General features: G+C 32.3%; 1 protein-coding gene across 1 annotated transcript; it reads right to left on the bottom strand.

Moving 5' to 3' along the window:
* Nucleotides 1-3,031: 3,031 nt before the first annotated feature.
* LOC143082520 (uncharacterized) lies at nt 3,032-15,987 on the bottom strand. Its single transcript, XM_076258230.1, has 5 exons — nt 15,822-15,987; nt 6,478-6,682; nt 5,947-6,091; nt 4,382-5,233; nt 3,032-3,486 (listed from the first exon to the last, which is right to left on the bottom strand). Exons 2-5 carry the CDS (start codon nt 6,670-6,672, stop codon nt 3,041-3,043), a joined length of 1,638 nt encoding a protein of 545 aa, XP_076114345.1. The 5' UTR covers nt 6,673-6,682; nt 15,822-15,987; the 3' UTR covers nt 3,032-3,040.
* Between the last annotated feature and the right edge of the window lie 486 nt (nt 15,988-16,473).

Genomic DNA, 16,473 nt, shown 5'->3' with positions numbered 1-16,473 from the left:
AACTTATTCCTTATTCACATTACAAACTTTTTAAAATTGATTCACTTTGGTAACAGGAAAGAACTTGATTTTTTTGTACCATTTTTAAAATTGCCATTGTTACCACGTTTAAGAATTGTTTGAATTACAGACAATAGTTCCTAGATCCTCAATGTGTGTTCTTTGATTTGTGCTATTAAAATACCGGGTATAAAGACATTTTTGTTGTTTTTTCTTATTGCCAAAAATTATACTTTTTCAGATATTGTCTCATATACAAATGTTACAATCAGCATGAAAATGCAAGCATTATATCAAGCAGAGTAAATAGCACCAATAACTTTCTGTAAAGTCTAGTCGGATATAGTACGTATCCTTTTGTAAGTAGTATATGACAAGTCATCTTCAATGGCGTTTCAAGAGATTAAAGGACGGAAACTATATGCTTTCAGTACATTTCGGAATTATTATCGCATCTTCCAAATTAAGACAACATTTTCATCGTGTCCGGAAAATTCCTAGTCCACAACACTGCTTCAAGTTAAATATAACAAACATACAAGATATATAGACCACTGACAGTAAAATTTCGTTGAAAATTATAGATTTGAATGGAAAAACAATTAATATATCCAATGAATCAAAGAATGGGAAAGGTTAATCTTTTTAAACAAAAAGGGGAAGAGAACAATCAAAGAATGGGAAAGGTTAATCTTTTTAAACAAAAAGGGGAAGAGAACAATCAAAGAATGGGAAAGGTTAATCTTTGTAAACAAAAAGGGGAAGAGAACAATCAAAGAATGGGAAAGGTTAATCTTTTTAAACAAAAAGGGGAAGAGAACAATCAAAGAATGGGAAAGGTGAATCTTTTTAAATAAAAAGGGGAAGAGAACAATCAAAGAATGGGAAAGGTTAATCCTTTTAAACAAAAAGGGGAAGATAACAATCAAAGAATGGGAAAGGTTAATCTTTTTAAACACAAAGGGGAAGAGAACAATCAAAGAATGGGAAAGGTTAATCTTTTTAAACAAAAAGGGGAAGAGAACAATCAAAGAATGGGAAAGGTTAATCTTTTTAAACAAAAAGGGGAAGAGAACAATCAAAGAATGGGAAAGGTTAATCTTTTTAAACAAAAAGGGGAAGAGAACAATCATAAACAAATGTCAATGAAAAATAGACACGAAAGCGGACAAAAGAAAAAGCCACGAATAAACAATATTAGTAAAAAAAAAAAAAACAAATACTATTCAGCATTAATCCCATCAATAAACAGGGATAAACTAAAACATTGTTTTTGAGGAAAGTTTGAGGTATTCGTTTTTACTAAATTGCACTCCACTTTACTCTATTAAACTACGATAAACATTTTGATTTAGATTTATAAATAATGGGACAGACGTTTTGGAACACAGCCAAAACTTTGCACAACTGCATTCACAGGGTTTTATATTATATTGATTATCGTTATGCAGCACTGTATATATGTTAAAACTTTTAAATTGAGACCACATATATAAGAATTTATATAATACATTAAGACTTTAAACGTTGTTTTTGTCAAAAAAACACTTCCATTCCATGCTTATTATATGCATGTGCAGATAGAACAATTTGCTTCACATTAGTTTTGTTTATTCCAGACTATATTTAGATTGCATGTGAATTAAATGGAGAACAAATACTTTTTAACTTTGTGTTTTCGATTTGAGGATAGTATGGGTTTTCCACGTTGTTAACAATATTTTATTTTATTTCAGTCAAGATCAGTATAATAAGGTATGGTTTTTGAAATGTTCCAGCAAAGAAACAAATCGTATCGGTATTCGATAAATATCTGAGAAATGTTGACAATTATACTTTAATGTAATTGCTACTAAGTAGGATCACCAAAGACGTTCAAGTAATTGTCAAGATAAATGATAAACCCATACATGCTCTGGGTTTGTTTTCATATTTGACTGGTGCTAATAGATATAAGAAGATGTGATATGAGTGCCAATGAGACAACTCTCCACCCATGTCACAATTTGTTAACGTTATAGGTCAAAGTACGATCTTCGACACAGGGCTTTGGCTCGCACTGAACAGCAAGCTACAAAGGGCCGCCAAAATGACTAATATAAAACCAATTAAATGGTCTAATCTTTATAAAAAAACACCAAGAAACACTCATGAACCGAAACAACAAACGACAACTACTGAACATGAGATAATGTAATGTATATGTACATTTTGAAATATGTGGCCTTTGTCATCCTGTAAATAATTTACACTTACTAAAAGATATCATTAGTGAATCAGCAGCTGCTCACAAATATTTATGTCAAACCTGAGTTTTCTCTAGTTTTTTGTTGAGTTGTGTGTTTTATCTAATTTATTTTTTGTGAACGGATGGGTGGACAGATCAAGGTTTGAGTAAAATATTTTCCTAAAATCACGAAATATTTCAATTTAGTTTTTATTTTTATATTCAAAGTTATAAATTTATTTAATATCAACAATACAAGTATAACAAACATAAAAAAATACCTTAAGATCATTTTCAATAACTTTGTATATACATGTATCTATAAGCGTAATGAGATGCCTCCAAAGGACAACTGCACAGCAGTTATCGTATTGGCAACTTGTGTCTATACACTTAATCATCTGACCAGCAGAATTATTATTCTCTTGTTAAACTATGTCATCAATTATTTAAATGAGTAATCCTTGGATAAATCCGTTATCGAACGGAATCGGCCGAATCGAGACGAATGCAATTATTAATGTTGTACTAAGTTTCAGTAATCGTCTCACAATAACAACAAAAAATGTCAATAAAAGACAAACACTATGGTACAGACTGGAGGAAAACAACTGCATTCATTCACAAAAACTTTACTTTGCATTGATTGCATGAAATGTCCCTGACTTCCGATATCTTAGATTTAAATTTGAAAATCAGTAATTGCTATAATAAGATAACGATTCGTGTGCAATTGTATATGTCATTCGTATATTTCCTTTAACTGGTTACTGAGAAGATAAATATAGAACTATCCTCTTAACGGAATGACTGTTACCTTCGTATTTGCTCACTTAATGAAGCCATCTCATTTGGAAGAATGAATTTCCTGGTAAACGGTAAGCACAGTTTGTCTTTAACGTACGTGTTTTGAAAGCAGATTTCAATTGTCTTCTCGCTTTTTCGTGGATCTTGCATAATAAGTTCAAATATATATTTGGCGTTTAAGTAATGTGGACTAGGGCAAACCTTGTCGTCCAAGTTGATGGCCTCAATATATCCTTTGGATGAGGAAATAATGATATAGTCCGCATGCTTGTATCGGTTTCGAAGCCATGTGTATTGGTCTTGTTCACTGACATATCCTTGATTCTTAGCTGAAACATAAGTGTTTCTATGAAGGTCTGTGTTCACCGTGTGTCCCTGGCGTTTAAGTTCCCCTGCTACCCAAATCACATTTGATTTATCGTTATCGGTGTACGAGATAAAAATAATTTTGCCTGTAAAAATCAATTAAATGTGTTAAAACTAATAAATGGATTGAAAGAGTCTGTGTCGCTTATCTAGGTTTATGTAAATCTTCAATAATGGACAATTTCCAACATTACAGATTTTTATCAAGCTTTTTTCAAGAAAAGATTTTTTCAATAACTTCTCACTTGGAGGTTTAACGCTATGAAACCAGGTTCAATCCACCATTCTCTACATTTGAAAATGCCTGTACCAAGTCAAGAATATGACAGTTGTTGTCCATTCGTTTGATATGTTTTGTTATATGATTTTGTCATTTGATAAGGGACTTTACGATTGATTTTCCTCAGAGTTCAGTATTATTGTGATTTTACTTTTTTGCATGACAGCCGCATCGAATTCCATTATATGGACAACGATGCGTGAACAAAACAAAAAGACATAATAGGTAAAAACGTCAGAATATACAGCAGTCAACATTTTATTATAATCTTAACCACTACAAAAACAAACAAAAATTGTGACACAGATATAGCTACTCATCACTATATTTGCAATAAGAGGATTTTCTTATTTAATGCTTTGCATTAGTTTGCATCATATATATACCAGTATGAGAACATGTCGACTAGCAATGACGTATTTGTGTTCATTTGAATTTCGATGACTGTCAGCAGATGGCATACCAAATCATCACTCAATGAAATCCAGAATGTTTGTTTAAGAAAAATGAAAGATTATCAAAATGTTCAACATCCATTGAGAAATAAAAGACCGAGAACAATTTGTTACTAGTATCAAAATGTAAAGAAGGAATCGGTTAGATTTTGAAACCTTCAATCATACATTGATAGTTTTCTAGCCACGTTCACAAATACACACATAAATAAATGATTCACTTACATCGGGGTTAAAGCCTCTTACCTGATTGCTCAAAGGTGGTCCTTCTATCTCCTGGATACGGACATAAGTTTCCATCAGAATGTGATGTAACTGAAACTCTGGAGGAATCGATTCCCCGTGGATATAATGATTCTTCTGGTGCGCTCCATCTGTTTGGATTATCTCCACTAGATGAACTTTGAACCTCTTTTTTTCTGCATGTGCACACAGGTGGTTTTTTACATGTACATTTATGTGTATCTGTATTTGAACATGAGTGTTTACTTATAATTGAAGGTTTCATAGAAGACGAATGAGAACTGCCGTCCGGACATGCTCGAAGACTGAACGAACTTGATGGATTTTCTGAGTAACTGATATAGTCTGTTTGCACAATTTCATTTACATTCATTCCATCATACACTGGCACATGTTCCGTTGTCCTAGAAGAAAGATTGTTTGACCTTCTCGTGTTTATTGGTTGCCTTCTAAGCGGATAAGATGATAATACCGTTGTTTCTTCTGGGTCAATCAGTCGTCTTTCCTCGCACTCTATACAGTTCGTATCGCCACACTGACAATCACATTCGGACGGATGGATCCAATCAAGCTCAATTTCCCTTTGTCCAGGTTGGGAAGGCTTTACATTAATTGGATATCTACTTTCATGTCTCGAATCGTTTGGTCTTTGTCGATCTTGTGTCCTGTTGTTTTGGTTTGTTCCGAAAGGGGGAGACCTCCCTGCTACATATATTTGATGATTAGGGTCATTTTGTATTGGTCCATCTGGTTCCCTTTCTTCACAACCTATACAGGTACAGTTGTGTTCTGATGCTGTTGTAGTAGATGTGCTGGGATATCTCATCATGTCATGGTTGTACATTTGGGTAATATCTGCAATATACATATGCATTTGATTATTAAGATAAATATGTCTTATTGGTTTATATATTGAATGATTTTGTCGTTAAAGTTGTTTTACGATTGGTATGTTAATGATCATCAGCTAAAATAGTTATCAAAAGTACTAGGATTATAATTTAGTACGCCAGACGCGCGTTTTGTCTACATACGACTCATCAGTGACGCTCATATCAAAATAGTTATAACGCCAGACAAGTACAAAGTCGAAGAGCACACCGAAAATCAATCGATTGATCAATTTCCACCTTGATGCACGTTACCAGTCCGAGATTACATATTGCTTAAGAATTTACTTAAGATACAGAACAGAAATGGAAAGTGTTTTTGCTCTTAGATTATTTATAAAGAAAAGTTACCTAAATGTGCTCGTTATTTAGACAAACAAAATAAATCAAAACACTTTTGAAGATGCAGGCCAACAATCAAGACTTGTTATTTGCTCTTTGTTTCCTTCGTTGTGTTTTGTGTTGCTTCATTTCATGCACATTTTGCTAATGTGTCGTTAATACCAAACTATAAGTTTATATATATTAAGTGCCTAGAAAGTTTTCTATCAATTTTAAAGTAAGTCTTAATTCTATATATGAAAACGTTGATATAAAATGAATTATATTAATGTATTCTGATTTAAATAAAACAATATTTTATGTTATACAAATCACCTATATTATATAGTAACATACCGTTGTACGAGTTTTTAAAGATGTCGCTAGTCGCTGCCCCCATTTTATCCAATACATATTGTACTTGTCCAATTGTAATTCCTAATTGCATTAAGTGTCTAAATAAAAGTTTTGTTGGTCGCTGGCCCATTTGACATCGAAACGCCTGAAATACACATTTCACGCATCTAAACATTTGAAGAAAAGATGGATTTTCTTTTGAAATAAATCAACTCTTTTATATTTATTAATTAGTAAGAATCATTTTGTTTCTATCCAATAACATATTACTATTTAAGTTTACATAGGATTTCTTATATTTTTGTTAAGATGATAAAGGTTAGTTGTAAACGCCAGTGATAAAACAAACTAGTAAGTACAATATTTGAAAAAGGCATGTGCCTTATGAAAAACTAAATTGCGATGATTGACAGTACCTACCTTAGAATTTTTATTCAAAAATATCATTGGTAATGAGTGATGAATGAGCTATGAAATACTTATACCAAAGCTACAATTGATTAAAAAATAGTACAACTCAGATGAAATTACCTGTAGTTTGCCAGTATTAAGGTCTAGCTTATTTCCATGCTCTCTATTTATATGTTCAGCAAATAACTCCATGCAAATATTACCAGGTACATCTAGTATATCTGCCAACTTTTCTAAGGCACTTTCTGGTAAATATTTCAGGCCAATGTAGTATAATGGATAATCGGGGATATGAAGAGGATAACCGTGCGCCATTTTTGTTTATCTAGAATGTAAAATATAATCCCAACTTAATATATTGAACAGTAACTGTTACTCTATAAAAGTTTAACTCATAATGAATATAATACTCCTCTGGTACATGGTCATCGAACACTCAGTAAAATTATGGCTGCTATGGTTACATTATTAGCTCATGCTATATTCCATATTTGCCCTGTACTATCTATATTGTAAATGTTTAATGCGCTAATCGCCCTTATGATTTATCTGAAATAAATGTATTTATATCTATCTGTCAAACCGAAACACAGATTTTCACCAAAGCTCATAAAAATATCCATACCCGTCTATGTTTATGTACCTACCACAGGATACTTCATTGATCCGTTTTTTTTTTTTTTGTTTTGTTCAATAAATTAGAAATTCTTTTGTCAAAATTCTTTTTGTGTCACATTAAGAGCACACCTAGCTAAGACAAAATATGGGAATGTAATACTTTTCTGTTCTAATAATTTTTACGAGTCAGTGAAATAAGTATAGATTTGTCACAAAAAAATATAATTTATTTCAAATTTTAAAAAAAATGAGCTTCTTTTTTTAATTTATTGAGTAATACTTTCCCGTTTTCAGAGTAACCAACTGACTCAGTCTGTACTATAACACCGGAACACTTATTGGATGTTATGTATTAGATAAAATACAAAGGTAACAAAGAAACAGGCCGGTAACAACCGTTGCCGGATAGTTTTTCTGCACGAGTAGTCAGGCCAAGGTCCGAGGCGATAGCCGAGGACCTTGACCTGACTACAAGTGCAGAAAAACTATTCGGCTGGTTGTTACCGGCCTGTTTCTTTTGTTACTTTTGTTTTTTATCTGACTTGTACGATGTTTCAAGTAATAATACGTTAAGCAAGACTAAACATTTGAGAATCTTTGATAGCCATAAAGCAGTAAATGTAAGTTACAGTATAAACACATTTTTTTTTCATTTCCCTTCAACCGAGATTTTTTTTCAAGAAAAAAAATCAGGAATCTAATAATTTGATAAAAAAAAAAAAAAAGAACCATTTCAAGTAAAATATAAATGTTGTACACATTTAAGACTTTTTAAAATGCAACTTCATAAAAAAGTAATATATTAAGGAATATTTTAGTGGTAAGTAAGATAATGTTTGATTTTTATGAATAAAACGGAAAGCGGGGAGGGGGAGGGGGGCTAATTCATTTTAAAATACACAGGCTGTGATCTTTATTTTTGATGAAAAAATGCAGGATGAGCCATTAAATCCCGCCATTCCCCCTTTAAAAAATCGTAAAAATCGCGCGTTTGTTGCCAAATACATGAATTTAATATGCAGTAGTGGGGGTCCCGCGGGTTGGAACAACCCTTTTTTTGAAGATCAATGCATTTAAATGGGGACATAAAGTTGGACCCCCCCCCCCCTGTTTTGTTCTGGATTTAGACATGGATCCTCCACTGATATACATTCGATAACAATATAAAGGTATCAAAAGAATGAATTTCCTACTTCATTAGTGAATGAAATATTTATGAAAAAAATGGATTTTGTCTTAATATTATATATATTCAGGAATATACTTTGATTTTTTTTAAATTCATGCTCGTCTCTAGATCTGCAAGTGTTGATCGGGATTAAACACGTGTTACCATATGATCCAATCGCAGCTTACCGCCCAAAATTGATGACAAGTTGAATGATTTTCTTCTAGATTTGCTGCTTATTTGGACGTGTATTACATGAACACTTTTTGTTTATAGGATCAATCGTGCATTGGTGAGTTGATAGGTATTTTATCTTTTGATATTAGATTTGATTTTTATTTACTTATTTCCTGTCTTATTTTTTATTGAAATGTTCACGTCAGTATCATCCTTTCTTTACTTTCAGCATTGTCCAAAATACTATTCATGTCCATATATTTAAGAAAACATTTATTGACGGAATATTTTGCTTCATAAAGGGGGCGGTATGTTCTTTTTTCAGTATTAACTATTTACTTTTCAACGCCATCACCCAAATGTTTTTGTTTAAATTAGCACCAGGGGCGGATCCAGTCATTTTAAAAAGGGGGGTTCCAACTATATGTCCCCATTCAAATGCATTGATCGGCCAACAAAAAAGGGGGGTTCCAACCCCCGGACCCCCCCCCCCCCCCTGGGATCCGCCAATGAGCACTATTAACGATATTTGGAAAATCAGGAATCATTCAAAACATTAATTTGTCATCTGCTTGACCATAATAATTTTTTTCTCATATAATTTGGGACCAAAATATCTATTTTAGGAGAAAATACCCCCCCCCCCCCCCCCCACTATTGAAGTTAAATGTCTAATCCCTTAGTGTACTGATGTGAATAGTAATTAACTGGAAATGTTTGAAAAAAAAAGATATTGATGTTGTTCAATAAAAAGACGGGAAATAAGTCGGTGAACCAAAAAGTTCAAATCTAATTGAAAGATAAAGTGCCCATGAACTCACTGAGCATGCACGAGTGATTCTATTCATAAAAAGTGTCCGTGTAACAACTAAAAAGAGTCCGTGTATCGTCTAAAAAGAGTCCGTGTAACACCCGTTAATGTACTGTTTTTCTATAGCTCTGCGGGGGGCAAAGTCGTACAAGTACTATATTTTGGACAACATTTGAATATTTGAGCATGGCATTTAAATTTAAATACATTAATCTCGTAAAATGCAGTGTACACACTGAGAATTACCTTGCTACTATTAATAAATTTAGGAAATTTCCATTGGAAATTTCCACACATTCATTTATGAAAACAATTCGACCGAATAAAAAATACACAATTAGAATTTGTTCTTTTGTAAGCATTGTTAACCTTCTATCTTTCATATAAATGCTATATATTACACAACAAGTGCAAATTTTTAATTGAATATGAATCTAATAGTAAGTACATTGATACTCAACAGAAGTCCTCTTAACCCTAATTATGATAATATAATAGTTCAAATAAGGGTTTCTTTTAACTTAAAAATCGAACAATTGCTAATTGGATGTCAATGAATCAAACTTTGCAACCACACTTGCCAACATAAGCTAAAGAATGCCATCCATTTTTACCAGACTATAAATTGTAGCGAAGTTCGAGTTCGATCAACAGTTAATCTAGCGAGAGATCAAGGATTTGCCACAAAAAAGGATGTTTGAGTTCGATAATTGATAACAGTTAAACCAGTGAGGGATGAAGGATTTGTCAAAAGAAATGAGAACATCAAATATTGCTGTAAAGGAGCGGACAATAAAACAAATTCAGAAGGTTTATTGGTCAAGATAAGAATGAAGTCCATCCTGTCATCCTTTCATGCGCCTCGTAAATGAAAGGTTGCATATCACAGTTGTTGCTGATTCATATACTACATTCATTTATATAGTCAAAATTATGGGATCTGATATAATACTAACAAATGAAAAATAAAAGTATAATGCCCGAACTTGAATCTTTTTGTATGGGAGAGGTTTTTCTTTGCAAGCACACATATGTCATTTTCTTAACTTCCAACAACAACAACATTTCAGTTTCAAACAATTGATTTCTAAAATAAAAGGACCCACATACCCCCACACCCACACAAACACACACACACACACAGGAGGAATAAGCGTTATTTTAAAATTTTAACTACTAGTAATATATTTATCATTGATGCTATTATATGTTTTATACATTTTTATTTTTTACCTTTTTTCTTTTGAATGGAGAAAATTTAGTAATCCGTATTAAAGTAAATTAGATAATTTATAGTTTTGTTATTGCTTCAATTTAGTATTGGCACCACATTTGTTGGTCGGCTAATACCAGCAAGCAAAGTAACAACGTATTTAGTTTTTGCACTGCTCGACATTATTGTAAACATTTACTAAGATTAACAGGGTCCTATATCTAGGTATGACGTGTTACTTCTAAATGAACATATTAACATAGATACTATACAGATGTTGAATATATGCCAATGTGATAACAATTAACACTACAACACAAGATAGACGTCGATCTTCCATTATATGTCCAGAGCTGGATTTCACAAGTTAACAATTTGAGAATTTAAATCTAGTTATATCAAAGATCTACCATCCCAACCAACTCATTCACAAGACTTTTTTTAAACTTTTAAAATGTTTACACATGGCAAATGTTTTGGAAGCTCTTGCGCAATAATTATAATGAAACAAAGTATTTTATAATTTTGTTTCATTTTCGGCATTGTGATCAATGATCTACAGACAATAACTGATGATATTTCTGACTAAGAACATTGGGTGAGGTTATACTTGTTTGTTTTTTAACAATCTCCTTTGGTCTTGGTCTTTGTAAACGCCCATGGTACACCAAAGAAGACTGCGGAAACGCACATCACTCTATAATAATATCATATGTTCCATCAAATAAACATTTTAAGCTATGTGATAACAGGTTCGGACAGATTTCTTTGTCTTTGTTGAATAACTCAGTAGTATTTTTTAATCAATCTTGAGCATTGAGATATATTTGTTTACTCAGGGTAACCGATGCATGGGTATAGTACAGACAGGTAAATTTTCTGGTTTTCGTGTTATGAAAGCTGATACTCCTATTTTTCAATGTCAAGGGTTAGTAAAACAAAAATTATAGCTCTCAACAAAATACCCTTTCGACTCTGTCTTTGTATAAACTATATCAATTGTAAAATTCGTCTAGTCATATATAACCTTGAACATATACACTAAGCTGTACTCTATCACGTAAACAACCATGTATGTTAGGAATGTACACAATTAAATTATATTGATTATGGTATACAAAGCTTTGACCGAATTTTGTTTTTAAAAACTTGATACGGACTAGACTTCAGTGATTTCAAATATTGTGTAATCAATTTAAGTCAATTTCAACATATAATGATCTTTCATCACGAAGACTTTTATCCTATCTGTTGTTTGAGTGGATCAGTACTCTGGACAGTACTTTTCCTTTTTAAATATATACATATTTTGGTTTTCAAATATACAAAGCAATTGCATAAAACAGCATTATTAGACCGAATTAGGCCGAATCGAAATAGATACTACCAAATTAAACAACATTGATCCTCAAAGTTGATAAACACTCCGAACTTTGTAAACCATAAAATTAAGAATGGTAATGGGGAATGTGACTACAACACGACCGAAGAGCAGAAAACAGCAGAAGGCCAATACTGGGTCTTCAAACCAGCGAGAAAATCCCGCAACGGAGACGCTTCGGCTAAACAAAAATGTATATTAATTCATATCTAATGTATATTCTTGTCAATTAGTGGATATATCGGGGTCTGATAGTTTATCAACGAGCACTGTAAAGGTAGTGTTAAAGTAAACATTTGGTGCTGTATCCCAACAGAAACGTCCAAATTTGAAAATTTGATAGACAAATGTCATTCACTAAATATATTGTTTGTCTCATCTGAATGGATATCAATTATACGGTCATTTTTAAAAAAATTCCTATTAACAAAATTATGATTTTTTTTAAATACTGATGATTTTCCCTATACGCTGCACAGATAACCTTAGCCGTATGTGGCATAACTTTTTGGAATTAGGGTCCTCTTCTTCGTTGATGAGTCTTATGAAGACGAAACGCGCGTCTGGCGTATCAAATTATAAGTTTGGTACCTTTGATAACTATATGGTATATATAATATAGAACCAGGACAAACGTATACTTGGTATTTTAAACAAGTGCCAGAATTTTGACCTGTTCATTATCTAGCTCGATCACAAGCGTTATCACATCTTGTGCACTTCTGACTGAAAACTTTTCTATGCTGAAGGTCATAGATACCCTGTATGGTATATTATCAAAATTGAGATGAAAGGTTAAACCCTTTTCTGGCATACTTTACAGAATGTTGGCATATCGAACACTGAAAAACATCTATATTTGTCTGACAAAAATGGGCTTTCTACTGTACATTTACTATGATTTCGGACAAAATAAGAGATATAATGTTTGAGATTTTAAATACTAGAAAATATCTATCTAATATTACGTTCCTAAATGAAACAAGACTGATAAAAAACTTTGCAAAAAAACCCGAAAGAAATGCATAAGTTGAGTCTATAACAAACAGAAGAAAGCAAATGAACATAGTGAACATATGTCATTAATTAGTTATCAAAGGTACCAGGATTATAATTTAGTACGCCAGACGCGCGTTTCGTCTACATAAGACTCATCAGTGACGCTCATATCAAAATATTCATAAAAGCCAAACAAGTACAAAGTTGAAGAGCATTGAGGATCCAAAATTCCAAAATGTTGTGCCAAATACAGCTAAGGTAATCTATGCCTGGGATAAGAAAATCCTTAGTTTTTCGATAATTCAAAGTTTTGTAACAGGAAATTTATTTAAATGACCACATTATTGATATTCATGTCAACACCGAAGTGTTGACTACTGGGGTGGTGATATCCTCGGGGACGAAACGTCCACCAGCAGTGGCATCGACCCAGTGGTGTAAATAGTTATCAAAGGTACCAAGATTATAATTTAGTACGCCAGACGCGCGTTTCGTCTACATAAGACTCATCAGTGACGCTCATATCAAAATATTCATAAAGCCAAACAAGTACAAAGTTGAGGAGCATTGAGGATCCAAAATTCCAAAAAGTTGTGCCAAATACGGCTAAGGTAATCTATGCCTGGGATAAGAAAATCCTTAGTTTTTCGATAATTCAAAGTTTTGTAACAGGAAATTTATTAAAATGACCACATTATTGATATTCATGTCAACACCGAAGTGTTGACTACTTGGCTGGTGATACCCTCGGGGACGAAACGTCCACCAGCAGTGGCATCGACCCAGTGGTGTAAATAGTTATCAAAGGTACCAGGATTATAATTTAGTACGCCAGACGCGCGTTTCGTCTACATAAGACTCATCAGTGACGCTCATATCAAAATATTCATAAAGCCAAACAAGTACAAAGTTGAGATGAGTAAATGCAAGAGAATAAAGTAAGGTCTTTTTCTTAATTTAAAAAAGGAAAGCTTCTTAAAATATATTTCCAAGAATTCGCCATTCGGCCGCAGACGTGAACTTTTCTTGGCACGTTTTTCTATGTGAAATCAGCTCGAGTAAACAGATTAAAGATTTGTCACCTGTTTTTAATCTAGATTATTTAAGGACGTTGTTATAGTGCACACGTTATACAAATATTATTGACATAAGTTTAAATTTCTTAAATAATTACTTCATCTATGGAGTGGTCAATGATTGGATTTTGTGTCAATTGACTTTATGACTAAACGTGGGATCACATTGCAATGCTACAAACAAAATGTAAAATTCAAATCCACCGTCTGTTTTTACTACTTAATATTGATTACATAACCAAACTCATACATTTTCCTTTCTTATTTGCACCAGAATACGTTGGTTTTGATAATTGCAAGTCATTTTAAGTATTCACACATACCATATTGTTTGAATTATACTGTCTAGGATTCAATAGATCATGTCTAATTTATAGTTTTACACTAGATTAAAGTTTCAACTTGAGTTAAAAATAGTCTTCAAAAACATATATCGTTGCTTTGTTTGCTCTGTCCATTATCAATAAAAGTCTATGTATATATTATTTGTTAAAATATATGTTTTTCTGAAGATTGATACTTTATGGTTGAAAATATTTTGAAATATTGTGTCAAATTATTCTGATTCATGAAGCAGACACAATAAAAAGGAGGGACTGAGATTTTTATTAATGCTTATAGCAAACTTTGCTTTATTAGAGGTCGGTCAATTTAAAATGTATCCAAAGTATCAGGTACATTGACGTATACATATCTTGGGGAATATGCTCAAATAATTACCCTTTACAAAAGTATTATCCATTGTATCATTTTTTAAAGAATAACAGGGATCAAAAGTAAAATCACAAATATACTGAAATCCGGAAAAATTCAATCGGAAAGTCCCTAATCAAATGGCAAAATCAAATCACAAAACAAACGTTGTGGCATTGATTGATCTGCATCCGTTTATTTCTAAATCATTCATGTTCACATTTTATTTCTGAATTATCAAAATGAAAGTAAGTCAGTTAACTGTTTAAATATGTTCTTGGTCATTGTTAGTCAATGATGGTCAGGCCCTAAGGTCCAAGAAATACTAACATTTCATCTACACACCCATTGATAGTTAGCAAAACTTACCCAAAAAAAATCAGTGCAATTTAACAATACATAGAAAATTATAATAGAAATATAAGTACATTTCCCTATATAGCCCCATATTCTATATTAACACAGACAAACATATAAAAATGAAATACAATGTACTCAGAAAAAGATAACTCCAATCGTACCCACGGTATAATTCTAATTAATAATCATGACCAGTTTTTGAATGTTATTGATTTCGATGAAAAATAAATATCGATTTTTAATATAACAATTTATAAAGATGGTTAAAACCAACAGTGGCTTATATCCACGTCATTTGCTCTATGGTGGATAGTTGTCGCATTGGAAACCATACCACAGCCGAGTCATCGTGTTTATTTGATACTGTCATAACTTGCACAGTCTGCATCACATTTTTTTCATGTCACTTATGTGACAATACTGTAACGACAATATTCATACGCAGATGTAACAGAACTAGCAATAACTATTTTTTTTCTAAAACGACATGTTAATTTAATGAGTTACTAAACACATACTAATTTATCTAGACTGGCTACGCCAGAAAAAAGATTTGTCTGGTCGCTTTTCTATCAAACTTCGCTTCAAGTGTAAGTAATATTACCATTGAATATTGCATCTACATTATGTATTCAAAGTTGTAAGCTTTGCAATATTTGTACTGTTTGTTCTTAGTAAGGGCCTTAGGGTAGATTAGTGTGTGCTAATTGAGTCATCCTTCTTAAATAAAGGCAGAACTTACTTACTTACTTACTTACTTACTTACTAATAAACTGCTACAAAATTCAGTACTAAAATTGTACAGCTTTCTTTCAATTCCATATTTATTTTAACTTCATATCAATTATAAATCATGAAATATACTTCATTAAATTGGTATCCACACAAATGATATCGGTTCACTTTGACATAGTTTAAAATGGGTTTTCCATCAAGGAGCGATAGGAGTGCAGTGTTATTGAACTTACCTATATTTTTCACATTATATATCCTTTCATTGAATTATATTTTTCCACTTCCATGTTTTTAACACACTTCCATATTTTAAACAATGTTTTTTGTATATTCCTAATCTAATGAGGGTCCATTTTCGGTGGGTTCGGTCGCTGTGTACCTACCATGTCGATATCTAGGGCTGATAATCACATGGGCTCGGGTGAAGGGTACATATACAAATGATTATTTATAGAACTACCAAAGTTTAAAGGTTTGAATGTTTTATCTATGCATACCTTTACTGACTGAGTTACGAAATACGTGTGACACTTTAAATGTATCCATATAAACAGTCATGTACAAGACTCTCTTTCATTTGTCCTTTTTCATCATTGAAGGGCTAGCAGATAAAACACCAAAATAAGTATTCGAAAAATCTGCTTTATTACAAAATGTAGCATATAAATATTAAAATAAGAATTAATAACTATATGAATAAACAATTTTTTTAAAAACCATAAACAGTCACAATTTTAGAACGATAAGCTTTTACAGAATGCTACCGTGAAAAATGGTAAAATATGTACTTATTTCAAATTTAGAGATATTCTCAAACCTGTCAGTATGAAGACCTTTGAAACTAAAAGTCACCTCACACGAATAAGAATTAATGGTCATAAACAG

This window comes from Mytilus galloprovincialis, chromosome 7 (assembly GCF_965363235.1).
Source record: "Mytilus galloprovincialis chromosome 7, xbMytGall1.hap1.1, whole genome shotgun sequence".
In the NCBI taxonomy this organism is placed as follows: Eukaryota; Metazoa; Mollusca; class Bivalvia; order Mytilida; family Mytilidae; genus Mytilus; species Mytilus galloprovincialis.
This window is presented reverse-complemented; position numbering and strand designations above follow the sequence as displayed.

Coding starts and splice junctions, on each gene's coding strand:
- LOC143082520 (XM_076258230.1), bottom strand. CDS start 6,672: ATGGCGCACGGTTATCCTCTTCATATCCCCGATTATCCATTATACTAC. Junction 6,092..6,477: donor TTAATACTGGCAAACTACAG/GTAATTTCATCT, acceptor TGTGTATTTCAG/GCGTTTCGATGTCAAATGGG. Junction 5,234..5,946: donor CTTTAAAAACTCGTACAACG/GTATGTTACTAT, acceptor TGTATATTGCAG/ATATTACCCAAATGTACAAC.